Below are 23615 nucleotides of genomic sequence, written 5' to 3'. Positions count from 1 at the left end.
ACGAACAGAGAAAGGAGACAGAAGGTGAGGTGACGGTCAGTGGTTGAAGGCAGTACTGAACAGGTGAGACTTCAGTGATGTTTTGAATGTGGTGAGTGTGGAGGAGTCTCTAACGGTTTGGGGTAGTGAGTTCCATAGGGTGGGAGCAGCGATGGAGAAAGCCCTGTCCCCCCAGGATCTGAGTTTGGTCCGGATGTGGGGGGATAGGAGATTGGCAGCAGCAGAGCGGAGGGTGCAGGTGGGAGTGTGTCTGTGGAGGAGGTCGGTCAGGTAGGATGGGGCCAGGTTATGGAGGGCTTTGTAGGTTATGAGGAGGATTTTGTACTGGATTCTCTGGGGGATGGGGAGCCAGTGGAGTTTGTAAAGGACGGGGGTGATGTGGTCACGGATACTTATACATTATATAAGTGTATAATGAATTAAGTGTATAAACACAGTTCATGATATAGTTATTATTATATCAGTGGATTGCGGGTGTGGCAGCCAAGTACAGAGCTACCATTCAGAGGCCTGGACATCGACTCTATAACATTAAGGGCGGCACGGTGGCGCAGCGGTAGAGTTGCTGACTTACACCGCTAGAGACCCGGGTTTGATCCTAACTCCGGGTACAGTGATTACGTTCTCCCCGTGACCGCGTGGGTTTTCCCTAGGTGCTCGGGTTTTCTTCCACACTCCAAAGACGGACAGGTTTGTAGGTGAATTTGGCTTGGGTAAAAAAACTAAATTGTCCCGAGCTTATTGGATAGTGCTAGTGTATGGAGATTGCTGGTCAGTGCAGACTTGGTCAGCCAAAGGGCCTGTTTCCGCGCTGTATCTCTAAGCTAAACTAAACACGAGTTCAATTCCCAGCACGACAGCTAAGGAAATTAAATTCAAGTAATTAAATAAGAAGCTGTTCTTTTAAAAATAATTCTAGCTATCGGCAATGATATTGAAAGGATTGTTGTTGTCACTCAATACCCCTCAGAAGAGGAAATCTGCCATCTGTGCCCAGTCTAGCCCAGATTCTCCAATGGGGCAGATTGATGGCTGACAATTGGAGTCAGGCACACATTGCTGGAGTAACTCAGCGGGTCAGGCAGCATCTCTGGAGCAAAGGAAGAGGTGGCATTTCGGGTCGAGACTGGGAGTCAGGGGAGAGGGGGAGACGAGACGTATGAAAGGGAACAAAGAACAAAAGAATGAAAGGTTTGAAAAGAACAAATGAAGGACAACAATGCTCAAGGAAAGGTGGAGCCCACAATGTGGCTGCCTTAGATTTGTTCTTTTCATACCTTTTCATTCATTTGTTCTTTGTATCTTTTCATACCTCTGGTGTGTCTCGACCCGAAACGACACCTATTCCTTTTCTTCAGAGATGCTGCCTGACCTCAAAACAAGAGGAGTTGAGTATAGGAGCAAAGAGGTCCTCCTGCAGTTGTACAGGGCCCTACTGAGACCGCACCTGGAGTACTGTGTGCAGTTTTGGTCTCCAAATTTGAGGAAAGATATTCTTGCTATTGAGGGCGTGCAGCGTAGGTTTACTATGTTAATTCCCAGAATGGCGGGACTATCATATGTTGAAAGACTGGAGCGACTAGGCTTGTATACACTGGAATTTAGAAGGATGAGAGGTGATCTTATCGAAACATATAAGATTATTAAGGGGTTGGACACGTTAGAGGCAGGAAACATGTTCCCAATGTTGGGGGAGTCCAGAACAAAGGGCCACAGTTTAAAAATAAGGGGTAGGCCATTTAGAACTGAGATGAGGAAAAACTTTTTCGGTCAGAGAGTTATGAATCTGTGGAATTCACTGCCTCAGAAGGCAGTGGAGGCCAATTCTCTGAATGCATTCAAGAGAGAGCTAGATAGAGCTCTTAAGGATAGAGGAGTCAGGGGGTATGGGGAGAAGGCAGGAATGGGGTACTGATTGAGAATGATGAGCCATGATCACATTGAATGGCGGTGCTGGCTCGAAGGGCCGAATGGCCCCTCCTCCTGCACCTATTGTCTATTGTCTATTGATTCTACTAGCCCCTAGAGCTCTATCTAACTCTCTCTTAAATCCATCCAGTGATTTGGCTTCACATTGAATGGCAGTGCTGGCTCGAAGGGCCAAATGGCCTACTCCTGCACCTATTGTCTATTGTCTAATGGCTTAGGGGGAGTAGGGGTTAAGAGGGAAAGACAGATCAGCCATGATTGAATGGCAGAGTAGACTTGGTGGGCCGAATAGCCTAATTCTGCTTCTTTGACTTATGAACTTATACTGTGGAATGAGAGTGCGGGGGCTTGTCAGTCTGGGAGCTACATAATTTCCTGCATGGTGCAAGGATTGTGAAGGACATGGATATACCTTGAGTAAAGACCACATAATCACTGTGCATTATAAAGCAACTCCCTTGAATCGGCAGTGCAATAAAACAAGCCAACGCTCAATTATTCTGCAGTTGATTCTTCCCACAAGAACTATAAATCCGAATCCCTCTTGACTCCATCAACATTTAACTGACCCATGGCCCGTAAAATGGGATGAATCTTGAAGACTGGTTGGGCACTAAAGGGACAGGCATCGGTGTTGAGGCGTAACATTGATTTGCCTTTCAAGCTAATGATCCAAGTAGGAGAACTGAAGTCAGAGAATTGGTAAGCATGGCAGAGTACAACACTAGAAACATGTAAACTTATAAAAGGACTGGACAAGCTAGATGCAGGAAAAATGTTCCCAATGTTGGGCGAGTCCAGAACAAGGGGCCACACAGTCTTAGAATAAAGGGGAGGCCATTTAAAACTGAGGTGAGAAGTAACTTTTTCACCCAGGGAGTTGTGAATTTTTTGGAATTCTCTGCCACAGAGGGCAGTGGAAGCCAAATCACTGGATGGATTTAAGAGAGAGTTAGATAGAGCTCTAGGGGCTAGTAGAATCAATAGACAATAGACAATGGGTGCAGGAGGAGGGGCCATTCGGCCCTTCGAACCAGCACCGCCATTCAATGTGATCATGGCTCATCATTCTCAATCAGTACCCCGTTCCTGCCTTCTCCCCATACCCCCTGACTCCGCTATCCTTAAGAGCTCTATCTAGCTCTCTCTTGAGGGATCAAGGGATATGGGGAGAAGGCAGGCACGGGTTAATGATTGTGGACGATCAGCCATGATCACAATGAATGGCGGTGCTGGCTCGAAGGGCCGAATGGCCTCCTCCTGCACCTATTTTCTATGTTTCTATAGATAGAAACAAGGAACCGAAGATGCTGGCTTACCAAGGAAAGACACAAAGTGCTGGAGTAACGGAGAACATGAATAGATGACGTTTCGGGTCGGGACCCTTCTTCAAACTGTGGGGATGGGGGTGAAAAATGCCAGAAGAGTCAGTGAGAGAGGGTTTCACAGAACTCCAGTAAAGGAGAGGAGGAAAGCTTCTTCAAAGTAGGCATACCTTGAGGAGATTTCACAGTGGAGCAGTCAAAATGTAGACACAAGGAACCGCAGATGCTGGTTTACCAAGGAAAGACACAAAGTGGTGGAGTAACTCAGCAGGTCTCCGGAGGGAATGAATTGGTGACGTCCCAGGTCAGGGCCCGCCTTCAGAATCTACGGGTGCTGCCTGACCTGCTGAGTTACTCCAGCACTTGGTGCTTTGCGATAGATAGGTAGTGCTTCAGCGAATGTCAAACTATTGCCTTGACTATGCATTGTCTTTCCACTGACTGGACAGCACGCAACAAAAGCTTTTCACTGCACCTCGGTACACGTGACAAAAAACTGAACTTAACTAATAGCGGTGTGCAGTCAAGGCATGGAGTTCTCCATTTTGTCCTGGATTACTTTGTGATTCTCTGATGTTAGCCACTTTTATAGCAGATTTAAAGACGTCTTGGGTCTGTGTTCAGTTGGTCTAAGTTGAGGCTGCCCAATCCCCTGAGAAAGACAGGGTTTCACCTCTTGGAAATAAAGGCAGCACACAATGGATAAACTCTGTGGTTAAGTCTGAATCAATGTTCCAGATTGCTGTCAACTCTTGCATTTCTCTGCAGCCACATATGTCACCTGACATTTAACTGACCCACCGCCCATGAAACAGAATCAATCAATCAATCAATCAATCAATCAATCAATCAATCAATCAATCAATCAATCAATCAATCAATCAATCAATCAATCAATCAATCAATCAATCAATCAATCAATCAATCAATCAATCAATCAATCAATCAATCAATCAATCAATCAATCAATCAATCAATCAATCAATCAGTCAATCAATCAATCAATCAATCAATCAATCAATCAATCAATCAATCAATCAATCAATCAATCAATCAATCAATCAATCAATCAATCAATCAATCAATCAATCAATCAATCAATAATCAATCAATCAATCAATCAATCAATCAATCAATCAATCAATCAATCAATCAATCAATCAATCAATAAGTTTATTGGCCAAGTATGTGTATATGCAAGGAATGTGCCTTGGTGCTCCGCTCACAAATGACAGCACAAACATACCGTTAACAATTAAGAATAAAGCGTAAACACATCAAAGCAATAAGGATACATATCATATCATATCATATCATATATATACAGCTGGAAACAGGCCTTTTCGGCCCTCCAAGTCCGTGCCGCCCAGCGATCCCCGTACATTAACACTATCCTATACCCACTAGGGACAATTTTTACATTTACCCAGCCAATTAACCTATATACCTGCACGTCTTTGGAGTGTGGGAGGAAACCGAAGATCTCGGAGAAAACCCACGCAGGTCACGGGGAGAACGTACAAACTCCTTACAGTGCAGCACCCGTAGTCAGGATCGAACCTGAGTCTCCGGCGCTGCATTCGCTGTAAAGCAGCAGTCTAAACATGTGGGTGAAAATAAACCAGAGCAAATGATTCTTGAAGTAAGGTTGTGCACTAAAGGGATACCCATTCAGAGTGGAGGCAATCAGCGTGGTGTCAAGTACTTACTGCAAATTCTAATTTTATTTGCAGTATTTAGCTTTTTTTTCTATTTCAATGGCCTCGGCTGATCCAGAGTGGAGATGAAATCTGTTCGGCTGCACCGGTGAAGGAAGAAGGTTTCCAACCCGAAGCGTCACCCCATCCTTGTTCTGAACCTGTAGAAGGGTTTCCGACCCGAAACATCACCCATCCTTTTTCTCCAGAAATGCTGCCTGACGGCTGAGTTACTCCAGCACTTTGTGTGTCTCCCTCCCAGGATATTTGTCTCGCCTCCAGTTCAGGTGCAACCTGTCCCTCTTGCCCAGGCCACATCTGCCCCAGAAGAGCTTCCAAACTATCCAAAAATCCTGAACCCCTGCCCTTCCCCCCAGCTCCTAGAGAAACATGTTTACAGAAAATGTTTCACGAGAGGCACGGTTAGACGCACTAACACGGAAAGGATTCCGCAGTAGATGACTGGAGTGGAGGGGGACTGGGTTTACAAGTGGTGTCGACCCACCAAGAGGAGATGAAGGGCGTCAGTTCTTGCACTTAATGTTACCTTATAACCGGAGCTTGCGGAGAGTCAAAGGGTAAATGCAAAACGCCGTGGCTGTGAAAGATGTTCAGCATATTAAGTGGCCATTACATCAATGAGATGGTTGTCATTGTCTTATTATTGTAAAATGATGCCAGTTTGGAAACAGATCAGAAAGGCAACCTTATCCACAGCTGCTGCTGTTTTGTGTCCAAAAAGTAATGGGAGATTAGGGATTGATCAAAGCAACTCATCTTACATTGCAAAAAGAGGTGTAAACCAAATATTTCGACAACGCCGGCTTTGTTGCGACTATTAACTTGGATATAAAAGTCATGCAGAGTACGCTATCCTCTGTTGGGGGGAGGGGAGGGGGGGGGGGGGTTCAGTGGAAAGGTGTCAATGTAGATTGGACCTGGATTGATCAAGGGTGATGTCAGGAATTAGCGGCCCACTCAATGAGGAATTCTGGGCGGCACGGTGGCGCAGCGGCAGAATCGCTGCCTCACAGCGCCAGAGATCCGGGTTGGATCCTGACTACGGGTGCTAGTCTGTGCGGAGTTTGCACGTTCTCCCCGTGACCTGCGAGGGTTTTCTCCGAAAGCGTTGGTTTTCCCCCCACACTCCGAAGACGTGCAGGTTTGTAGGCTAATTGGCTGGGCATGAATGTAGAAATTGTCCCTCGCGGGTAGGGTAGTGTTAAATGTGCGGGGATCGCTGGTCGGTGCGGGCTCGGTGGGCCGAAGGGCCTGTTTCCACGCTGTATCTCGAAACTCAAACTCGACGAGAAGATTCGCTGATGGGCTCTACCTACTGTTTCACTTCCCACAATCGCTGCCTGACTTGCTGAGTGCATTCTGTTTGACTCTGGAGCAATGACAGCAGCTGCAGTTTTGGATTTCCGTTTGGCGTTCCCATCCATTTAATCCCGCCCCCAGCAGAGTCCGCACGCCGTTGTCGCGACAGATGTTCTTTTAATACAGATGAATGTGTGCAGGACCACACTGCAGCGGGCACGTGCCGCACGCACCCGTCAGCAGAGGCCGCAAAAGCCACGAGATTGGTGCGAGAGTATTGATTATCCCCTGAGAATGCAACGTTATTGCCAGCAAAGCTAGGTAGACCGCAGCTTCATCAAAGGGCATCTGACTGTAGGGTGAAGGGAGACATTCTGGGCTCCAGTCAACAAATCAATATTGCAGTGCATCAGGGGCAACTCTAAGTTGTATTGTTAGAGTCTTAACATGGCCGTAAAGGCCCATAGTCCTGGTGGTGGCATTGGGTCAATTGCAGAGGCTATGTCCTGATGCACCTGTACCGTAGGCCCTGCTACTCCCATTGTTATGTGATGACGCTCATAAGTTCTTTAGGAGAGGAATTAGGCCACTCGGCCCATCATGTCTACTCCGCCATTCAATCATGGCTGATCTATCTTTCCCTCTCAACCCCATTCTCCCGCCTTCTCCCCATAACCTCTGACACACCTTACGAACAAAAATATCTATCAATCTCCACCTTAAAAATATCCATTGGCTTGGCCTCCACAGCCGTGTGTGGCAATGAATTCCACGGATTCACCACCCTCTGACTAAAGAAATTCCTCCTCCTCACCTCCTTTCTAAAAGTACGCCCTTTTATTCTGAGGCTGTGGCCTCTAGTCCGAGACTCTCCCACAAGTGGAAACATCCTCCCCACATCCACTCGAATCAGGCCTTTCACTATTTGTGGAAACAAAAAACTGCAGATGCTGGTTAATACAGAATAGGACACAAGGTACTGGAGTAACTCAGCGAGACAGGTGTGGTGAATATGGAGACATTTCGGGTTGAGACCCTTCGTCAGACTCCATCCCAAGGATAGTATTCCATCCTTGGCCTGAATATGTTCCTCATAGTTGCCGGGATTTGTATCTGGGTTGCTCCACCATCTCAGCACCAGGTCTCCAGAGATTAAAGGTCCTGTTGCTACCACATTTTCAAGATGACACACACCGCCAGAAGACCCATCCATTAGCACCAGTGTTAGCACCAATTCCAGAACAAATGCATGTATTTAATAAATATAGTCAAAAGACTAGTTTTCAAAGCTGGAAGTCAGATGAAAACGAATGGACCGATAGGATTAATCTTCCATCAACTGGGTCTGGAAGGAGGATATTTTCTAGGGTTGCAGGGGAAGATGTATGGAATTAGACCAACAAAGGACACAGAGTGCTGGAGTAACTCGGGAGTATCTCTGGAGAACATGGATAGGTCAAGTTTCGGGTCGGGACCTTTCTTCAGACTTTGTGTCAATAGACAATAGACAATAGACAATAGGTGCAGGAGGAGGCCATTCGGCCCTTCGAGCCAGCACCGCCATTCAATGTGATCATGACTGATCATTCTCAATCAGTACCCCGTTCCTGCCTTCTCCCCATACCCCCTGACTCCGCTATCCTTAAGAGCTCTATCTAGCTCTCTCTTGAATGCATTCAGAGAATTGGCCTCCACTGCCTTCTGAGGCAGCACTTTGGTGTCCCAGCACTTTGTGTTCTTTTTTGTAAAGCAGCATCTGCAGTTCCTTGTTCCTCTGCCCAGAGTTGACCCTGTGTCCGCATGGGTCTCCTCCCACATCCCAAAGATGTGCGGGTTTGCGGGCAAATTGCCCCCGAATGTGCGGGGAGTGGACGGGAAAGTGGGACAACATGGAAGTAGTGTGAACGGGTGGTCGATGGTCAGCGTGGACTCGTCTGAAGAAGGGTCTCAACCCCCAAACGTCACCCATTCCTTCTCTCCAAGTCAAGTCAAGTCAAGTTTATTTGTCACGTACACATACACGATGTGCAGTGAAATGAAAGTGGCAATGCCTGCAGATTGTGCCAAAAAAAGAATTACAGTTACAGCATATAAATTAAAGTTAATACAGAGAAGACAAAATTTAGTCCCTGGAGTTATAAAAGTTAACAGTCCTGATGGCCTGTGGGAAGAAACTCCGTCTCATCCTCTCCGTTTTCACAGCGTGAGAGCGGAGGCGTTTGCCTGACCGTAGCAGCTGGAACAGTCCGTTGCTGGGGTGGCAGGGGTCCCCCATAATCTTGCTTGCTCTCGATCTACACCTCCTGATGTATAGGTCCTGCAGGGGGAAGAGTGTAGTTCCCATGGTGCGTTCTGCTGAACGCACTACTCTCTGCAGGGCCATCCTGTCCTGGGCAGAGCTGTTCCCAAACCAGACTGTGATGTTGCCGGACAGGATGCTCTCTACAGCACCAGAGTAGAAGCAATGAAGGATCCTCAGAGACACTCTGAATTTCCTCAGCTGTCTGAGGTGGTAAAGGCGCTGCTTAGCCTTACCCACCAGTGCGGCAATGTGCGTTGCCCATGTCAGATCCTCTTTGATGTGGACTCAAAAGTATTTAAAACTGCTCACCCTATCCACAGTAGACCCATTTATCTCCAGTGGCGTGTACGTCCTTGGATGTTGAGCTCTTCTGAAGTCCACAATCAGCTCCTTAGTTTTTTTGACATTCAAGAGGAGGCTATTGTCCTGACACCAGAGTGCCAGATCAGCCACCTCCTCCCGGTAGGCCTTCTCATCGTTCTCCAGAGATGCTACCTGACCCGCCGAGTTACTCCAGCTTTTTGTGTCTATGTTCAGCGGGCCGAAGGGCCTGTTTGTTTCCACTCAGCGTCTCTCAATGCTCAGTCCCAACTCCATGGAGCTGACTGGTGTGCAGGCATCTGTGAGTGCCGTGGCTGTGAGGGGGGGATAACGTGCTTTATCACGGCTCTCTTGTGGAGTGCCTTCCACGGCCTCAGCATTTCCTCCACCGGCTTTTGTTCTCACACAATCAGCGAGGAAGAAAACCCAAACACGTTCGAATGAAAGAGAGTCGCGGAGCAGACACGAAGAATGAGATCAGTTCCGATGGACTCACAGATAGGCTCAGCAGTTGCAATGTGTTAAAAAGCGTGACCTTTCCGAGGACATTGATCTTTATTCAAAATATACGGGGAGGGAGATAAAAGAATGGGCCCGCGGTTTTGCTTTTCCCTCCTGAAGGGATCTGCGCTCAAATCCATTGGAAGGAATAAAGTCTCATTAAATTTCAATTACATCAAGTGACAGCCATGTAAAGCTGATAAAGTCCAGCATTGTGTAAGGTTGTCAGCTTTGCATTGTGGCTCTCCAGACCCCATGTTCCTTTCTCTCGGTGTTAAGCCGTTTCATATGCAAAGTAGTAACCGTCTTTAGGAAAGCCAAGGATTTAGTCAGGTTAATGAACTTCAAGTTGTGACTAGCCCTGACACTCTTCCCGTGCTAAGTCCAGAAGTAGTCACCAGACACGATGCCTGCAGATGGTCAGTTTTTGATGTGTTCCTTTCTATGGCACCTCATTCCCCATTACGTGTTGGTGTCTGCCACTATAACAGGCCTGGTAGTCCGCTACAGTCCATACCCTCTGCCCTGTTTTCACACCTTCGCACTTCCATATCAAAAAGTCTCCGACTACATTTTATCTCTGTTTGCTTTTTTTGTCACCTTCTCCCAGCTCACAATGATCTATTTTATTTTTTTTCCATGATCTCCATTCCCTTTGCTCTGTTTTCACACCTTCACATTCCTTATCTATGTATCTCCCTCCCCCTGACGTCAGTCTGAAGAAGGGTCTCGACCCAAAACGTCACCCATTCCTTCGCTCCAGAGATGCTCCCTGTCCCGCTGAGTCGCTCCAACATTTTGTGTCTATCTTTGGTTTAAAGCAGCATCTGCAGTTCATTCATACACAGTCCTCCCAAGGTTGTGCCAAATGCCAATGCTTTTGCAGGCCACTTTCTTAACTTGTTTGGCTATGAAGGAATGTTTCTATAAAATCTTACAACGAAAGATCTTTGATCTTCATAAGGTCATAAGTGATAGGAGCAGAATTAGGCCATTCGGCCCATCAGGTCTGCTCCGCCATTCAATCGTGGCCGAGCTATCTCTCCCTCCTAACCCCATTCTCCTGCCTTCTCCCCATAACCCCTGACACCCGTACCAGTCAAGAATCTATCTATCTCTGCCTTAAAAATATCCATTGACTTGACCTCCACAGCCTTCTGTGGCAGAGAATTCCAGATTCACCACCCTCTGACTAAAGAAATTCCTCCTCATCTCCTTCCTAAAGGAACGTCCTTTAATTCTAAGGCTCTAACCTCTGGTCCTAGACTCTCCCACCAGTGGAAACATCCTCTCCACGTCCACTCCCAACCATGAGAGGAATCGATCGCGTGGATGCACCTCGTGCCATCCTTCCTCACTCTCCGCGACTCTGCTGACTTTTGGTTTCCTGATGAAGTTGCACCTGCCCTCTCTCCCCCCAGGACTGTCCCCAGCTGCTGGCTGCGGAGAAGATACTGATGCCGGTGGGAGTGGTGAAGCCCATCACGCTGAAGTCCAGGAACCTTCCGCAGCCCCAGTCAGGCCAGCGTGGCTATGAGTGCATCCTGAACATCCAGGGGGTGGAGCAGCGGGTGCCAGCCTTGCGCTTCAACAGCTCTAGCGTCCAGTGCCAGAATACTTCGGTAAGTGGCGCCAAGAGCCAACATATCTGAACCAAAACGTCACCCGTCCACTCTTTCCCCAGATGCTGCCTGATGGCACAGCGACACAGCGTTAGAGCTGCTGCCTCACGGCGCCTGAGACTTACGTTCAATCCTGTACGGAGTTTCAACCTTCTCCCTGTGACCGTGGGGGTTTTCTCCGGGTGCTCTGGTTTCCCCCCCACATCCCAAAGACGTGCAGATTTGCAGGTTAATTGGATCCTGTAAATCGTTCCCGGTGTGTAGGACAGAACCGGTGCATGTGTGATCACTGGTCAGTGTGGGCCGGGTGGGCCGAAGGGCCGATTTACACGCTTAACTAAATTGACCTGATGAGTTCCTGCAGCACCCATAGTCAGGATCGAACCAAGGGTCTCTGGCGCTGTGAGGCAGCAACTCTACCGCTGCGCCCGTTCTAGCAGTTTGTACTTTGGTTAAGATTCATAGAAACATAGAAACATAGAAACATAGAAAATAGGTGCAGGAGTAGGCCATTCGGCCCTTCGAGCCTGCACTGCCATTCAATATGATCATAGCTGATCATCCAGCTCAGTAACCTGTACCTGCCTTCTCTCCATACCCCCTGATCCCTTTAGCCACAAGGGCCACATCTAACTCCCTCTTAAATATAGCCAATGAACTGGCCTCAACTACCTTCTGTGGCAGAGAATTCCACAGACTCACCACTCTCTGTGTGAAGAAATGTTTTCTCATCTCGGTCCTAAAAGACTTCCCCCTTATCCTTAAGCTGTGACCCCCGGTTCTGGATTTCCCCAACATCGGGAACAATCTTCCCGCATCTAGTCTCTCCAACCCCTTAAGAATTCTATATGTTTCTATAAGATCCCCCCTCAGTCTTCTAAATTCCAGCGAGTATAAGCCGAGTCTATCCAGTCTTTCCTCATATGAAAGCCCTGCCATTCCAGGGATCAATCTGGTGAACCTTCTCTGTACTCCCTCTAAGGCAAGAATGTCTTTCCTCAGATTCCAGTATTTGCAGTCTCAAATGCCTCCATGCTGGAAGGAGTCAGTGGGTCAAGCAGCATCTGCAGGGGTATGGGGAAGGAATTGTTGACATTTCAGGCCGTGACCCTGCCTCGCCATCCACAGATACTTCTCCACCCGCTGAGTCCCGAGGGGTCCATGTTCTCCAGGGATGCTGCCTGACCTGCTGAGCGGCTTTGAGTCCCTCTAGCAGTTGGGTTTTTTTTTACCGCAGTTTTGTGCTATTGTGCATCCTTTTCTACGACCTGCAGATTTCACTCAATAATTCAGCTGTTAATAAGACCAGAAGTATTCTGAGAAACAAAAAAGGACAGTTCGCTTCTTTGTTCTCGACCGAAGATTGGAAAGGCTCAAATACCAAACGTGACAAAGCAGATATTATTATTTTTCGAAAAACCTGAATGGCCTGTTAATTACTGCAGTTCCAGCTGTCTCTGACACACAGAACACCTAATACAGCGCTGATTTATATGCACAACAGCGCGCTTCAGATTCCACACACATGCTCCATTGTACAAGGGATGTGTGTCACTTTACAGATTCTCCCGCAGGTGATCCTTTAAGACGCGCCATCTCTGAGAGGCAAGAGCAAGCTTTGCGGGAAAGAAAATCTACCTGCCTTTCGAGCTGGAAAGGGTACAGAGAAGATTTGTGAGGATGTTGCCAGGACTCGAGGGCCTGAGCCACAGGGAGAGGTTGAGTAGGCTGGGACTCTAATCCTTTGGAGCGCAGGAGGGTGAGGGGTGATCTTTTCGAGGTGTACAAAAATCATGAGAGGAACAGATCGGGTTGACGCCCAGAGTAGGGAAATCGGGAGCCAGAGTCCACAGCTTTATAGACAATAGACAATAGACAATAGGTGCAGGAGTAGGCCATTCAGCCCTTCGAGCCAGCACCGCCATTCAATGCGATCATGGCTGATCACTCTCAATCAGTACCCCGTTCCTGCCTTCTCCCCATACCCCCTCACTCCGCTATCCTTAAGAGCTCTATCCAGCTCTCTCTTGAAAGCATCCAACGAACTGGCCTCCACTGCCTTCTGAGGCAGAGAATTCCACACCTTCACCACCCTCTGACTGAAAAAGTTCTTCCTCATCTCCGTTCTAAATGGCCTACCCCTTATTCTTAAACTGTGGCCCCTTGTTCTGGACTCCCCCAACATTGGGAACATGTTATCTGCCTCTAATGTGTCCAATCCCCTAATTATCTTATATGTTTCAATAAGATCCCCCCTCATCCTTCTAAATTCCAGTGTATACAAGCCCAATCGCTCCAGCCTTTCAACATACGACAGTCCCGCCATTCCGGGAATTAACCTAGTGAACCTACGCTGCACGCCCTCCATAGCAAGAATATCCTTCCTCAAATTTGGAGACCAAAACTGCACACAGTACTCCAGGTGCGGTCTCACCAGGGCCCGGTACAACTGTAGAAGGACCTCTTTGCTCCTATACACGCTTTAAGGCGAAGGGGGTAAGTTTTAATAGGAATCTAAGAGGTTATTTTTACACACAAAGGGGCGTAGATGTGTGGAAGGAGCTGCCAGAGGAGGTCATTGAGGCAGGCACGATCGCAACATTTAAGAAACAATTAGACAGGTGCATGGATATGAAAGGGTTAAAGAGATGTGGGCCAAACTCAGGCAGGTGGGACTAGTGTAGAAGGGACATGTTGGTTGGTGTGGGCAAGTAGGGCCGAAGGGCCAGTTGCCACACTGTCTGGCTCTATGACTCTACCTGCCTTTAGATTGTGCCATATTGGAACAGATTGACTTAGTGGGGCAATAAATTAGAGTCCGAGAGTGATACAGTGTGGAAACAGGCCCTTTGGCCCAACTTGTCTACACTGGCCAACATGTCCCAGCTACACTCGTCCAACCTGCCCGCATTTGGTCCATATCCCTCCAAACCTGTCCTATCCATGTACCTGTCTAACTGTTTCTTAAATGTTGGGATAGTCCCAGCCTCAACTACCTCCTCTGGCAGCTCATTCCATGCACCCACCACCCTTTGTGTGAAACAGTTACCCCTCAGATCCCTATTAAATCTTTTCCCCTTCACCTTAAACCTATGACCTCTCGTCCTCGATTCCCTTACTCTGGGCAAGAGACTCTGTGCGTCAACCCAATCTATTCCTCTCATGATTTTGTATACTGTACCTCTACAAGATCACCCCTCATCCTTCTGCGCTCAAAGGAATAGAGTCCCAGCCATCTCAACCTCTCCCTATAGCTCAGACCCTCGAGTCCTGGCAACATCTTCATAATGTTGTGGGCAGGAATGTGAGGGTGGAGGTCAGCCAGTGAATAGATTGGACAGCAGCACTTTCCCACCTGCCCATGGCTCCCTTGATCTACAAGGCTTTACCTATCTCTACCTTTTTCAAAGGCTCTGTCTCCAAAACCTTCTCAGGGAGTGCCATAGAGTCATACAGTGTGGAAGCAGGCCCTTCGGCCCAATTAGTCCATACTGACCAATGTGCCCCATCAGCACTAGTCCTACCTGCCTGCGTTTGGCCCATATCCCTCTAAACCTGTCCTATCCATGTACTTGTCCGAATGTTTTTTTAAAATGTTGTGATGGTACCAGCCTCCTCTGGCAGCTTGTTCCATTCACCCACCACTCTATATGGAAAAGATTGTTGCCCCTCAGGTTCCTGTTAAATCTCCCCCCCCCCCCCCCTCACCTTAGAACTTTGAAAACTCTTTCTCGCTATCTCATGACTCTATTCCAAACACTGTAGGTCTTTTTGACAATTTACTATGTTGCTTTGTTCCAGTACTCGTACGATGAAACTGCAATTAACAGCCTTCCGGTCAGCCTCTCTGTGGTCTGGAATGGGGATTTCAGCATCGACAACCCAGCCCGCATCCAAGGTGAGTCAACGCTAGCACTTGCACGTTTACTCATGCAATGCTGCCCATTTCTGGGAGGTTTTAAACTGGAGAGGCATCATGGCCGATCCTGGGCCAATGCCCTCTGGAAGGTGTGGTGTGGCCCAGCGGTAGAGTTGCTGCCTCACAGCGCCAGAGACCCGGGTCCGATCCTGACTACGGTTGCTGTCTGTACGGAGTTTGTACGTTCTCCCCGTGACCGCAAGGGTTATCTCAGGGTGCTCCGGTTTCCCACCACACTCCAAAGACGTTCGACTTTGTAGGTTAGTTGGCTTCTGCACGTTGTAAATTGTCCCCTAGTGTGTGTAGGATAGTGCTACTGGGCGGGTTGATCGCTGGACGGCATGGACTCTGTGGGCCGAAGGGCCTGTTGTTCCACGCTGTATCTCTAAACGTGTGACCGTAGTATTATGCAAGGTATATATTCAGAAGGCAGTGGAGGCCAGTTCGTTGGATGCTTTCAAGAGAGAGCTGGATAGAGCTCTTAAGGATAGCGGAGTGAGGGGGTATGGGGGAGAAGGCAGGAACGGGGTACTGATTGAGAGTGATCAGCCATGATCGCATTGAATGGCGGTGCTGGCTCGAAGGGCTGAATGGCCTACTCCTGCACCTATTGTCCATTGAAAATGGAGTAACTCAGCAGGTCAGGCAGCCACTCAGGAGAGAAGGAATGGGTGACGTTTCTGGTCGAAACCCTTCTTCAGACTGATGTCAGGGGGGTGGGACAAAGGAAGGATATAGGTGGAGACAGGAAGATAGAGGGAGATCTGGGAAGGAGGAGGGGAAGAGAGGGACAGAGGAACTATCTAAAGTTGGAGAAGTCGATGTTCATACCGCTGGGCTGCAAGCTGCCCAGGCGAAATATGAGGTGCTGTTCCTCCAATTTCCGGTGAGCCTCACTATGGCACTGGAGGAGGCCCATGGCAGAAAGGTCAGACTGGGAGTGGGAGGGGGAATTGAAGTGCTCAGCCACCGGGAGATCAGGTTGGTTAATGCGGACCGAGCGCAGGTATATAACAATGGGCTGCAATCTAACTCTTGAAGGGTTTCGACCCGAAACGTCACCCATTCCTTCTCTCCTGAGATGCTGCCTGACCTGCTGAGTTGCTCCAGCATTTGGTGAAAATAAATACCTTCGATTTGTACCAGCATCTGCAGTTATTTTCTGACATTATAGTATTATGCAAGCACATGGCAGATGTTTAAAATCTGCCCCCTTCTCCAAGTGCTGATTTATTTCATGGTGCTTTCCCAGAGTCTCCGACTCTGCTGGATATGTTTATGAGAGATTCGTCATGTGACCTGCCTCCAATGTGCTTCATCCAGTCACACAACACGTCCTTCCTGCAGTCCCCCAGTGCATTTTGAACCACAGGTGGACAGGATCGCGGAGAACGGACCGAGAGGACGCCATTATTTGTATTTCCCCTGGGGTTCACTGCACCACATTAAAGCCGGACATTCCTGGCCCAGTGTGTTACGCCCCTGCCTCTGAATCCGAGAGTTGTGGGTTCGAGTCTTGCTTCAGGCCCTTGGGTCCTGATGCTGCACCCTTGGAGATCTTTTGAATGAGGTGTTACATTGAGGCCACCTCCTCCCTCACGGTTTGCACAAAATATCCCGTGAGAACATTCTTGAAAGAAGCGCAGGAAAAAATGCCGCCCAGGACTTGACCAAGATTTAACGCTTGACCAATAACCAATAACGCTTGGTTATTAGTCGGAAAGAAAACCGCAGATGCTGGTTTAAATCGAAGGTAGACACGAGAAGTTGGAGTAACTCAGCGGGACAGGCAGCATCTCTGGAGAGAAGGAATGGGTGACGTTTCGGGTCGAGACCCTTCTTCGGACTGAAGAACTTCAGACTTCAGTCTGAAGAAGGGTCTCGACCCGAAACGTCACCCATTCCTTCTCTCCAGAGATGCTGCCTGACCCGCTGAGTTACTCCAACTTCTTGTGGCTCCCTCCGCGTTTGGTTATGACTTGGCTTGGTTATATTTGTAAACTTACTGTGTCGAATTGACAATAGACAATAGACAATAGGTGCAGGAGGAGGCCATTCTGCCCTTCGAGCCAGCACCGCCATTCAATGTGATCATGGCTGATCATTCTCAATCAGTACCCCGTTCCTGCCTTCTCCCCATACCCCCTGACTCCGCAATTGAGCTGATCCATTCCCAACGTTGCATTGGCTGCAAAGGTCATTGTGATGAGATCAAGAGAGGGTTTTTAATGATAAAAGTTCAATCTGTTTTTGACGTCATTGCATTGTAGTCGCATGTTTTTTCCCGTTGCCTTCTTTTCGCCCTGTGTCTAACTCCTGCCCTTTCTCCCTGCCAGTGCACCTGTACAAGTGCGGAGTGCTGCGGGAAAGCTGTGGGCTGTGCCTGAAGGCCGACCCCAACTTCGAGTGCGGTTGGTGCAAGGGCGATGGGCGCTGCACCCTAGGGCAGGACTGCGCCGTCTCTGGGGACAACTGGCTGCAGCCGACGCGCATCAACAGCAAATGTTCCAACCCTCGTATCACCAAGGTAAGTTTGCGTGGCATGGTGGGCTGAACGGGGCGGTGAAGAGGGTGTGAAGGGCAGTGGGGAAACACAGTGGCAAAGAGTCAACCAATGCTCTCGACTCCTTACTTCGTGAACAAACTAGGGCAGGACTTTCAACCCTGAAGTTCAGACTCACACACAATGGACACATGCTAATTATCTATGTACTAAAACTCGTTTGTTTGTTTATTTGTGATCGAACTACAGCCAAAACGGCACACAATAGCGCGACAATTTTAGGCCCCACCTTACTCACCGTCATCGCTTTAATGGTAAAGCAAGTCGTTTTATTGGAATCGGCGTTATATTTTTAACGTTATTCACATTTTAAAGTTTAAAAGGAGGGGAGGGGGAGGGGAGGAGGGAAGAGGGTAGTGGGGGAGAAGGGAGAGGGGAGGGGGGGGGTTGAGGAGAGAGGGGAGGGGGGGAGGAGAGGGTGCTGCACCAATGCAGGAGAGGTTTGGGCCCAACGGGTCCACTTGGTCTAGTTTACTTATAAAACTAAGCACTTAGAGTCATGTAGTGTGGAAACAGGCCATTTGGTCCAATTTGCCCACACAGGCCAACGTGTCCCATCTACACTAGTCCCACTGCCTGCGTTTGGCCCATATCCCTCTAAACTTGACCTACCCATGTACCTGTCTAAATGGTACTTAAATTCTGAAACTCTTCCTTCGAATGAAAACTCAAGTCAAGTCCCTGCTGCACGTTCCAATGAATGGCATGGTGCCGCGGCGATAGAGTTGCTGCCTGACAGTACCGGAGACCCTTGACTGCGGGCGCTGTCCGAAAGGAGTTTGTACGTTCTCCCCGTGACCGCGTGGGGTTTTTTCAGGGTGCTCCGGTTTCCTCCCACATTCCAGAGACGTGCAGGTTTTATAGGCTCACTGGCTTCTGCAAATTGCCCCTTGGTGTGTAGGAAACAACTCGTGTACGGGATGATCGCTGATTGGCGTGTACTCATTGGGCCAAAGGGCTGGTTTCCACCCTGTATCTCTAAAACTAAAAAGAACTAAAAAGTGCCAAATAAAAATCCAATGGCTCCAATGAAAAACTCTCTTTTACCTGTCCTATCTTGCACCAAACATTTAGCAATCTTGCCGCAGAATCCTCTGGTTCAGTAATCCCTTAATTGTTAATTTGTCTCGTCTTTGCTTTCAAATCCCTTCTGCTATCAGATCTCCAGGCTCTGCACACCTGCCTTTCTGCACAGTCACAGTGTTCTTGAGACCTTAAACCCTGGAGTTCCCTCAATAATCTCTGGCATTCTTTTGCTATACCCCTTTGCCTCCCCCCTTTCCCCTTTCCCCCTTTCCCCCTTTCCCCTTTACCCTTCCTCTCCGCTCCTTAAAACCAATCCTTCCTCATTAGCTACGCTGGAAGGAATTGCAACTTTTGCTTTCGAACTTGCTTTTGGCAACACAGTAGAGTTGATTTTGAACTCGCTGGAAATTAATTCTACAGTGAGCTGGAAATTAACCCTTCACTGCACATGCAATGCACCCAAGCATGGATATTGGAAATGTCCAAAATTTGATTTGGCTTGTTAAAGCCCGCCCGTGCTCTGAAATAACAAATACCGGTGGACACTGATAGTAAAGGCACGTCATGGGGGAGTCCAGAACCAGGGGCCACAGTTTAAGAATAAGGGGTAAGGCTATTTAGAACTGAGATGAGGAAAAACTTTTTCAGTCAGAGAGTTGTGAATCTGTGGAATTCTCTGCCTCAGAAGGCAGTGGAGGCCAATTCTCTGAATGCATTCAAGAGAGAGCTGGATAGAGCTCTTAAGGATAGCGGAGTCAGGGGGTATGAGGAGAAGGCAGGAACGGGGTACTGATTGAGAATGATCAGCCATGATCAGATTGAATGGCGGTGCTGGCTCGAAGGGCCGAATGGCCTCGTCCTGCGTCTATTGTCTATTGTCTATCTTTATTAGGCTAGCGCGAGTGGGAGAGTCACTGCAAGTATGGTCACATACTCGCCAGCTTCTGTCGGCGGTCCCACTCCATTATTCTGTGCCCCGGCAGTGTATTTATACATTAGTCACGGTTCCAGCTAATTGCACAATCAGCACATTTCTGCACCAGTTCTTATTGTGGAGAACTTGTTGTTCCCTCCAGTACTATTTGGTATCGGGCCTTTCTCCTTAGTCACAACAACTCTGCAAATATGCCAAACAAACTGTTATACCTTAGCTAGCAATCCGAAGCAAGTACAGCAGGCTCAGCACGCGCAACATGCAATCTGTACACATCAACTCTTAAACCCCCCATCCCCCCCTCTGCACGCTGACTTACAGTAGGAATGCACATAAGAAGAGGACAGTAGGGTGGCGCAGCGGTAGAGTTGCTGCCTTACAGCACCAGAGACCCAGGTTCGATCCTGACTACGGATCCTTGCCTGTAAAGGAGTTTGTACGTTCTCCCCGTGACCTGCGTGGGTTTTGTCCGAGCGAGATCTTCTGTTTCTTCCCACACTCCAGAGACTTACTGGTTTGCGGGTTGATTGGCTTGGTGTCAATGTAAACCCGTCCCCAGTGGGTGTAGGATGGTGTTAATGTGCCAGGATCGCTTGATCGGTGTGGTCTCGGTGGGCTGAAGGGCCTGTTTCCGCGCTGTATCTCGAAAACTAAACTAAACGGCAGTGGAGTTAAACACACCACTGTGGAGTTGAACACACCAGCCACTCCACCAGGCTTTGAGAAGACAAAAAGGATGATTTTTATTTTACCCTTGGATAAAAGTGACCATTTATGTAAAAAAAACGTATATCTTTAAACCAAATAAAAATTTCAAGACCTTACAAATCTGTGCTGTTTGGACTGTGAAGCACGAAGATGCATTATTCATGGCCTGTTCCTTGAAAGCTCCTTTCCCGACCAATAGTGCTGAGGAATCACTCCATGGTTTATCTATAATGCACCAACAAAGTCCCATATTGGCAGCGCTCCAATTTTGACAACCGATCCACTTAGAACGATCTGATACCATTGACTGTTGTCTGTCTCAGCAAAGCCAGCAGTGGAAGGGAGAGCCGGCTTGCCTATGATTAAAAATAGATACACTGAGATACCAGGGGAGAACCAACGCAAAGAAGGAAGGACTTACACTTATGCAGTTGCTTATGCGATATAACCACCCTACCACAACCAGAGAGCAGTGCTGATCAACTGTCTACATCTTTGATGACCACTTACCTTGCACTAAACGCCATTCCCTTATAGAAACATAGAAACATAGAAAATAGGTGCAGGAGTAGGCCATTCGGCCCTTCGAGCCTGCACCGCCATTCAATATGATCATGACTGATCATCCAGCTCACTAACCTGTACCTGCCTTCTCTGCATACCCCCTGATCCCTTTAGCCACAAGGGCCACATCTAACTCCCTCTTAAATATAGCCAATGAACTGGCCTCAACTACCTTCTGTGGTTATGATAACATCTTATCATGTATCTATATACTGTAAGTGGATCGATTGTAAACATTTATTGACTTGCTGCTGCCTGGACAGGTTTGGAGGGATATGGACCAAGCGCAGGCAGGTGGGACTAGTGTCACTGGGACATGTTGGCCGGTGTGGGCAAGTTGGGCCGAAGGGCCTGTTTCCATGCTGTATCACTCTACGACTCTATGACTCTAAAAGCCTTTTCATTGTACCTCACCACACTTGACAATAAACTAAACGGAACTAAACGGGATGAGGGGCTGTTCCAGGTGAATGTTGGTCACTTTGTTAGTGTTGGACAGGGCATGAAGCCGAACAGTACCCATTGACCTTGAAATAGTTTCTGCAGAACCGAAACGTCCAACAATGGAAATGCCCCCTTCGGAAGCATTGTTGGAAAGCTAGTCTTCACGATGAGACCTTGAACAGAAACCAAATGGGCTCTCTGTTCAAACAATGAGCAGGCAGAATTGGATCTCCAACCGTGCTTTTCTCCCTCAGCATTGTAGCAGGAGCGTGTGTCTGGGTTTTGCGTTCAGATCTCCAGACTGGGATTGCATCTGAATCAGACACGAGCGGTCCCAACCTAATCGTGACCGAGCCTCACGGTAGGTCAGCCTGCATCTGAGGAGAAAGGAATATAATTACAGTTAACAACCAGAGATTGAGATCACTAGCCTTTGGAAGAACGACGTCGGAAGCACCATCAACTCCTGGGGCTAGCTCGTCAAGCTGCTATATTCATGGCCGTTCTTTCTCCACGGATGCTGCCTGGCCTTCTGGGAACTTCAACCATTTTTGGTTTTAGTTGATCAAAGGCACACATTTCAAGGGCATGCACATGGACAGGTGGGCGTGTGTTTGAATGTATTAATAGGCTCACACTTTACACTCTGGATAGTAGTCCGTTTATCGGTGGCATAGACCTGTCAGATCGCGGGACGATGGAGGTCCACCGAGACAATAGCTTTTTTCATTCATTGCTTAATCGATATAAAAACATATTTTTCTCTCTTTCCAGATCGTACCAGTGCGTGGGCCCAGGGAAGGCGGAACTAGAGTTACGATCTACGGGGAAAATCTCGGCCTGAATTTTTGGGAGATTGAAAACTATGTCCGTGTGGCTGGAGTTGATTGCATCCCTTTGGAAGATGGGTACATTCCAGCAGAACAGTAAGCCACGTTTATACATTCCCGTTGAAGAGGGGGCTGGCAGGCTGGAACTGTGACTGGTCATGATGCAGTCATGCCTGGACAGAGTGGATGTGAGAGGATGTTTACACTCGTGGGAGAGTCTAGGACCAGAGGCCACAGTCTCAGAATAAAAGGACGTACCTTTAGAAAGGAGATGAGGAGGAATTTCGTAAGGCAGAGGGTTGTGATTTTGTGGAATTCATTGCCACAGACAGCTGTGGAAGGCCAAGTCAATGGATATTTTTAATGCGGAGATTGCCAAATTCTTGATCAGTGCGGGTGTCAGGGGTTATGGGGAGAAGGCAGGAGAATGGGGTTGAGAGGGAGAGATTGATCAGCCCCTGATTAAATGGCAGAGTAGACTTGATGGGCCGAATGGCCTAATTCTGCTCCTAGAAGTTATGAATTTATAAATTTATGAACTTATGCAATCCTTTGCTCCCTGGAACAGGGATGGGATTATTTGGATCGCTTCCTTGGAAGGTGCTGGAGTTAGAGGCTTTGAATAAGGTAGTGGTAGTGAAGCCTTGTCGAGCTTGGTAGCCATGGGCGGATGGGGAGGTGGAGTCGAGGCTCTGTACGATCAGGCCAGTTGTGACTTTATCACACGACGGAGCAGGTTCAGAGGGGGGTAGGACTTCCTCCTATAATCTTAACCGGGGGGTCTTTATCTTTGAAGGATCGAGTGTGAGATGGACGTGGCCCGGCATGGGCAGTACGCTGGCTTCGTGGAGGTGTGCGTGGAAGAATGCAAGCAGGAGTTCATGGCAAAGTCAACCCAGCGCTACAGCTTTGTGGTGAGTGGGAATGGAGGCAGAAAGGGTGTTGAGTACAACATGGCCCATCCGACAGGCTGGAGATACGTCCACTCTGCCCTAAGTCCCCTCGTGTGCTTCTTGTCTTTCTTTTAGTGGTGGTGAATCTGTGGGATTCATCGCCACAGAAGGCTGTGGAGACCAGGTCAGTGGATATTTTTAAGGCCGAGATAGATAGATTCTTGATTAGTACGGGCGTCAGAGGTTATGGGGAGAAGGCAGGGGAATGGGGTTAGGAGGGAGAGATGGATCAGCCATGATTGAATGGCAGAGTAGACTTGATGGGCCGAATGGCCTAATTCTACTCCTATTCCAAATGAGCTTTTGACCCTGATGTTAGTCTAACCGGTCCATTAGAGTAACAAGCAGAACTGCAGTTCAGTTTAGTTTTAGAGATACAGGGTGGAAGTAGGCCCTTCAGCCCGCTGAATCCTCGCTGACTAGCGATCCCCGCACACTAACACTATCCTACACATTAGGACAATTTACAGTTATACCAAGCCAATTGGCCTACAAAACCTGTAAGTGTGGGAGGAGATCAGAGATCCCGGACATGACTCACGCGGGTCACGGGGAAAATGTACAAACTCCGTACAGAGGTTGCATTGCTAGCAGGCCAATGCAATTGCCAATCTGTTCCATAATCCCCAACCCAGCTGTGAGGCCTGTTGTGTGGGC

The 23615-nt window shown here is 48.3% G+C and overlaps 1 protein-coding gene across 1 annotated transcript in view; it reads left to right on the top strand.

Annotated features, from left to right (window-relative positions):
• plxna4 (plexin A4) overlaps positions 1-23615 on the top strand; it is a 242459-nt gene that overhangs the window by 110450 nt on the left and 108394 nt on the right. The window contains exons 7-11 of the mRNA XM_078419384.1: positions 10817-11017; positions 14819-14915; positions 17273-17463; positions 21950-22101; positions 22802-22919. Coding sequence (XP_078275510.1) covers positions 10817-11017; positions 14819-14915; positions 17273-17463; positions 21950-22101; positions 22802-22919 — 759 coding nt within the window. The remainder of the gene's footprint in view (positions 1-10816; positions 11018-14818; positions 14916-17272; positions 17464-21949; positions 22102-22801; positions 22920-23615) is intronic.

Source organism: Rhinoraja longicauda, chromosome 23 (genome assembly GCF_053455715.1).
Source record: "Rhinoraja longicauda isolate Sanriku21f chromosome 23, sRhiLon1.1, whole genome shotgun sequence".
In the NCBI taxonomy this organism is placed as follows: Eukaryota; Metazoa; Chordata; class Chondrichthyes; order Rajiformes; family Arhynchobatidae; genus Rhinoraja; species Rhinoraja longicauda.
The sequence above is the reverse complement of the archived record's forward strand: the minus strand, read 5'-3'. Positions and strand labels throughout refer to the sequence as shown.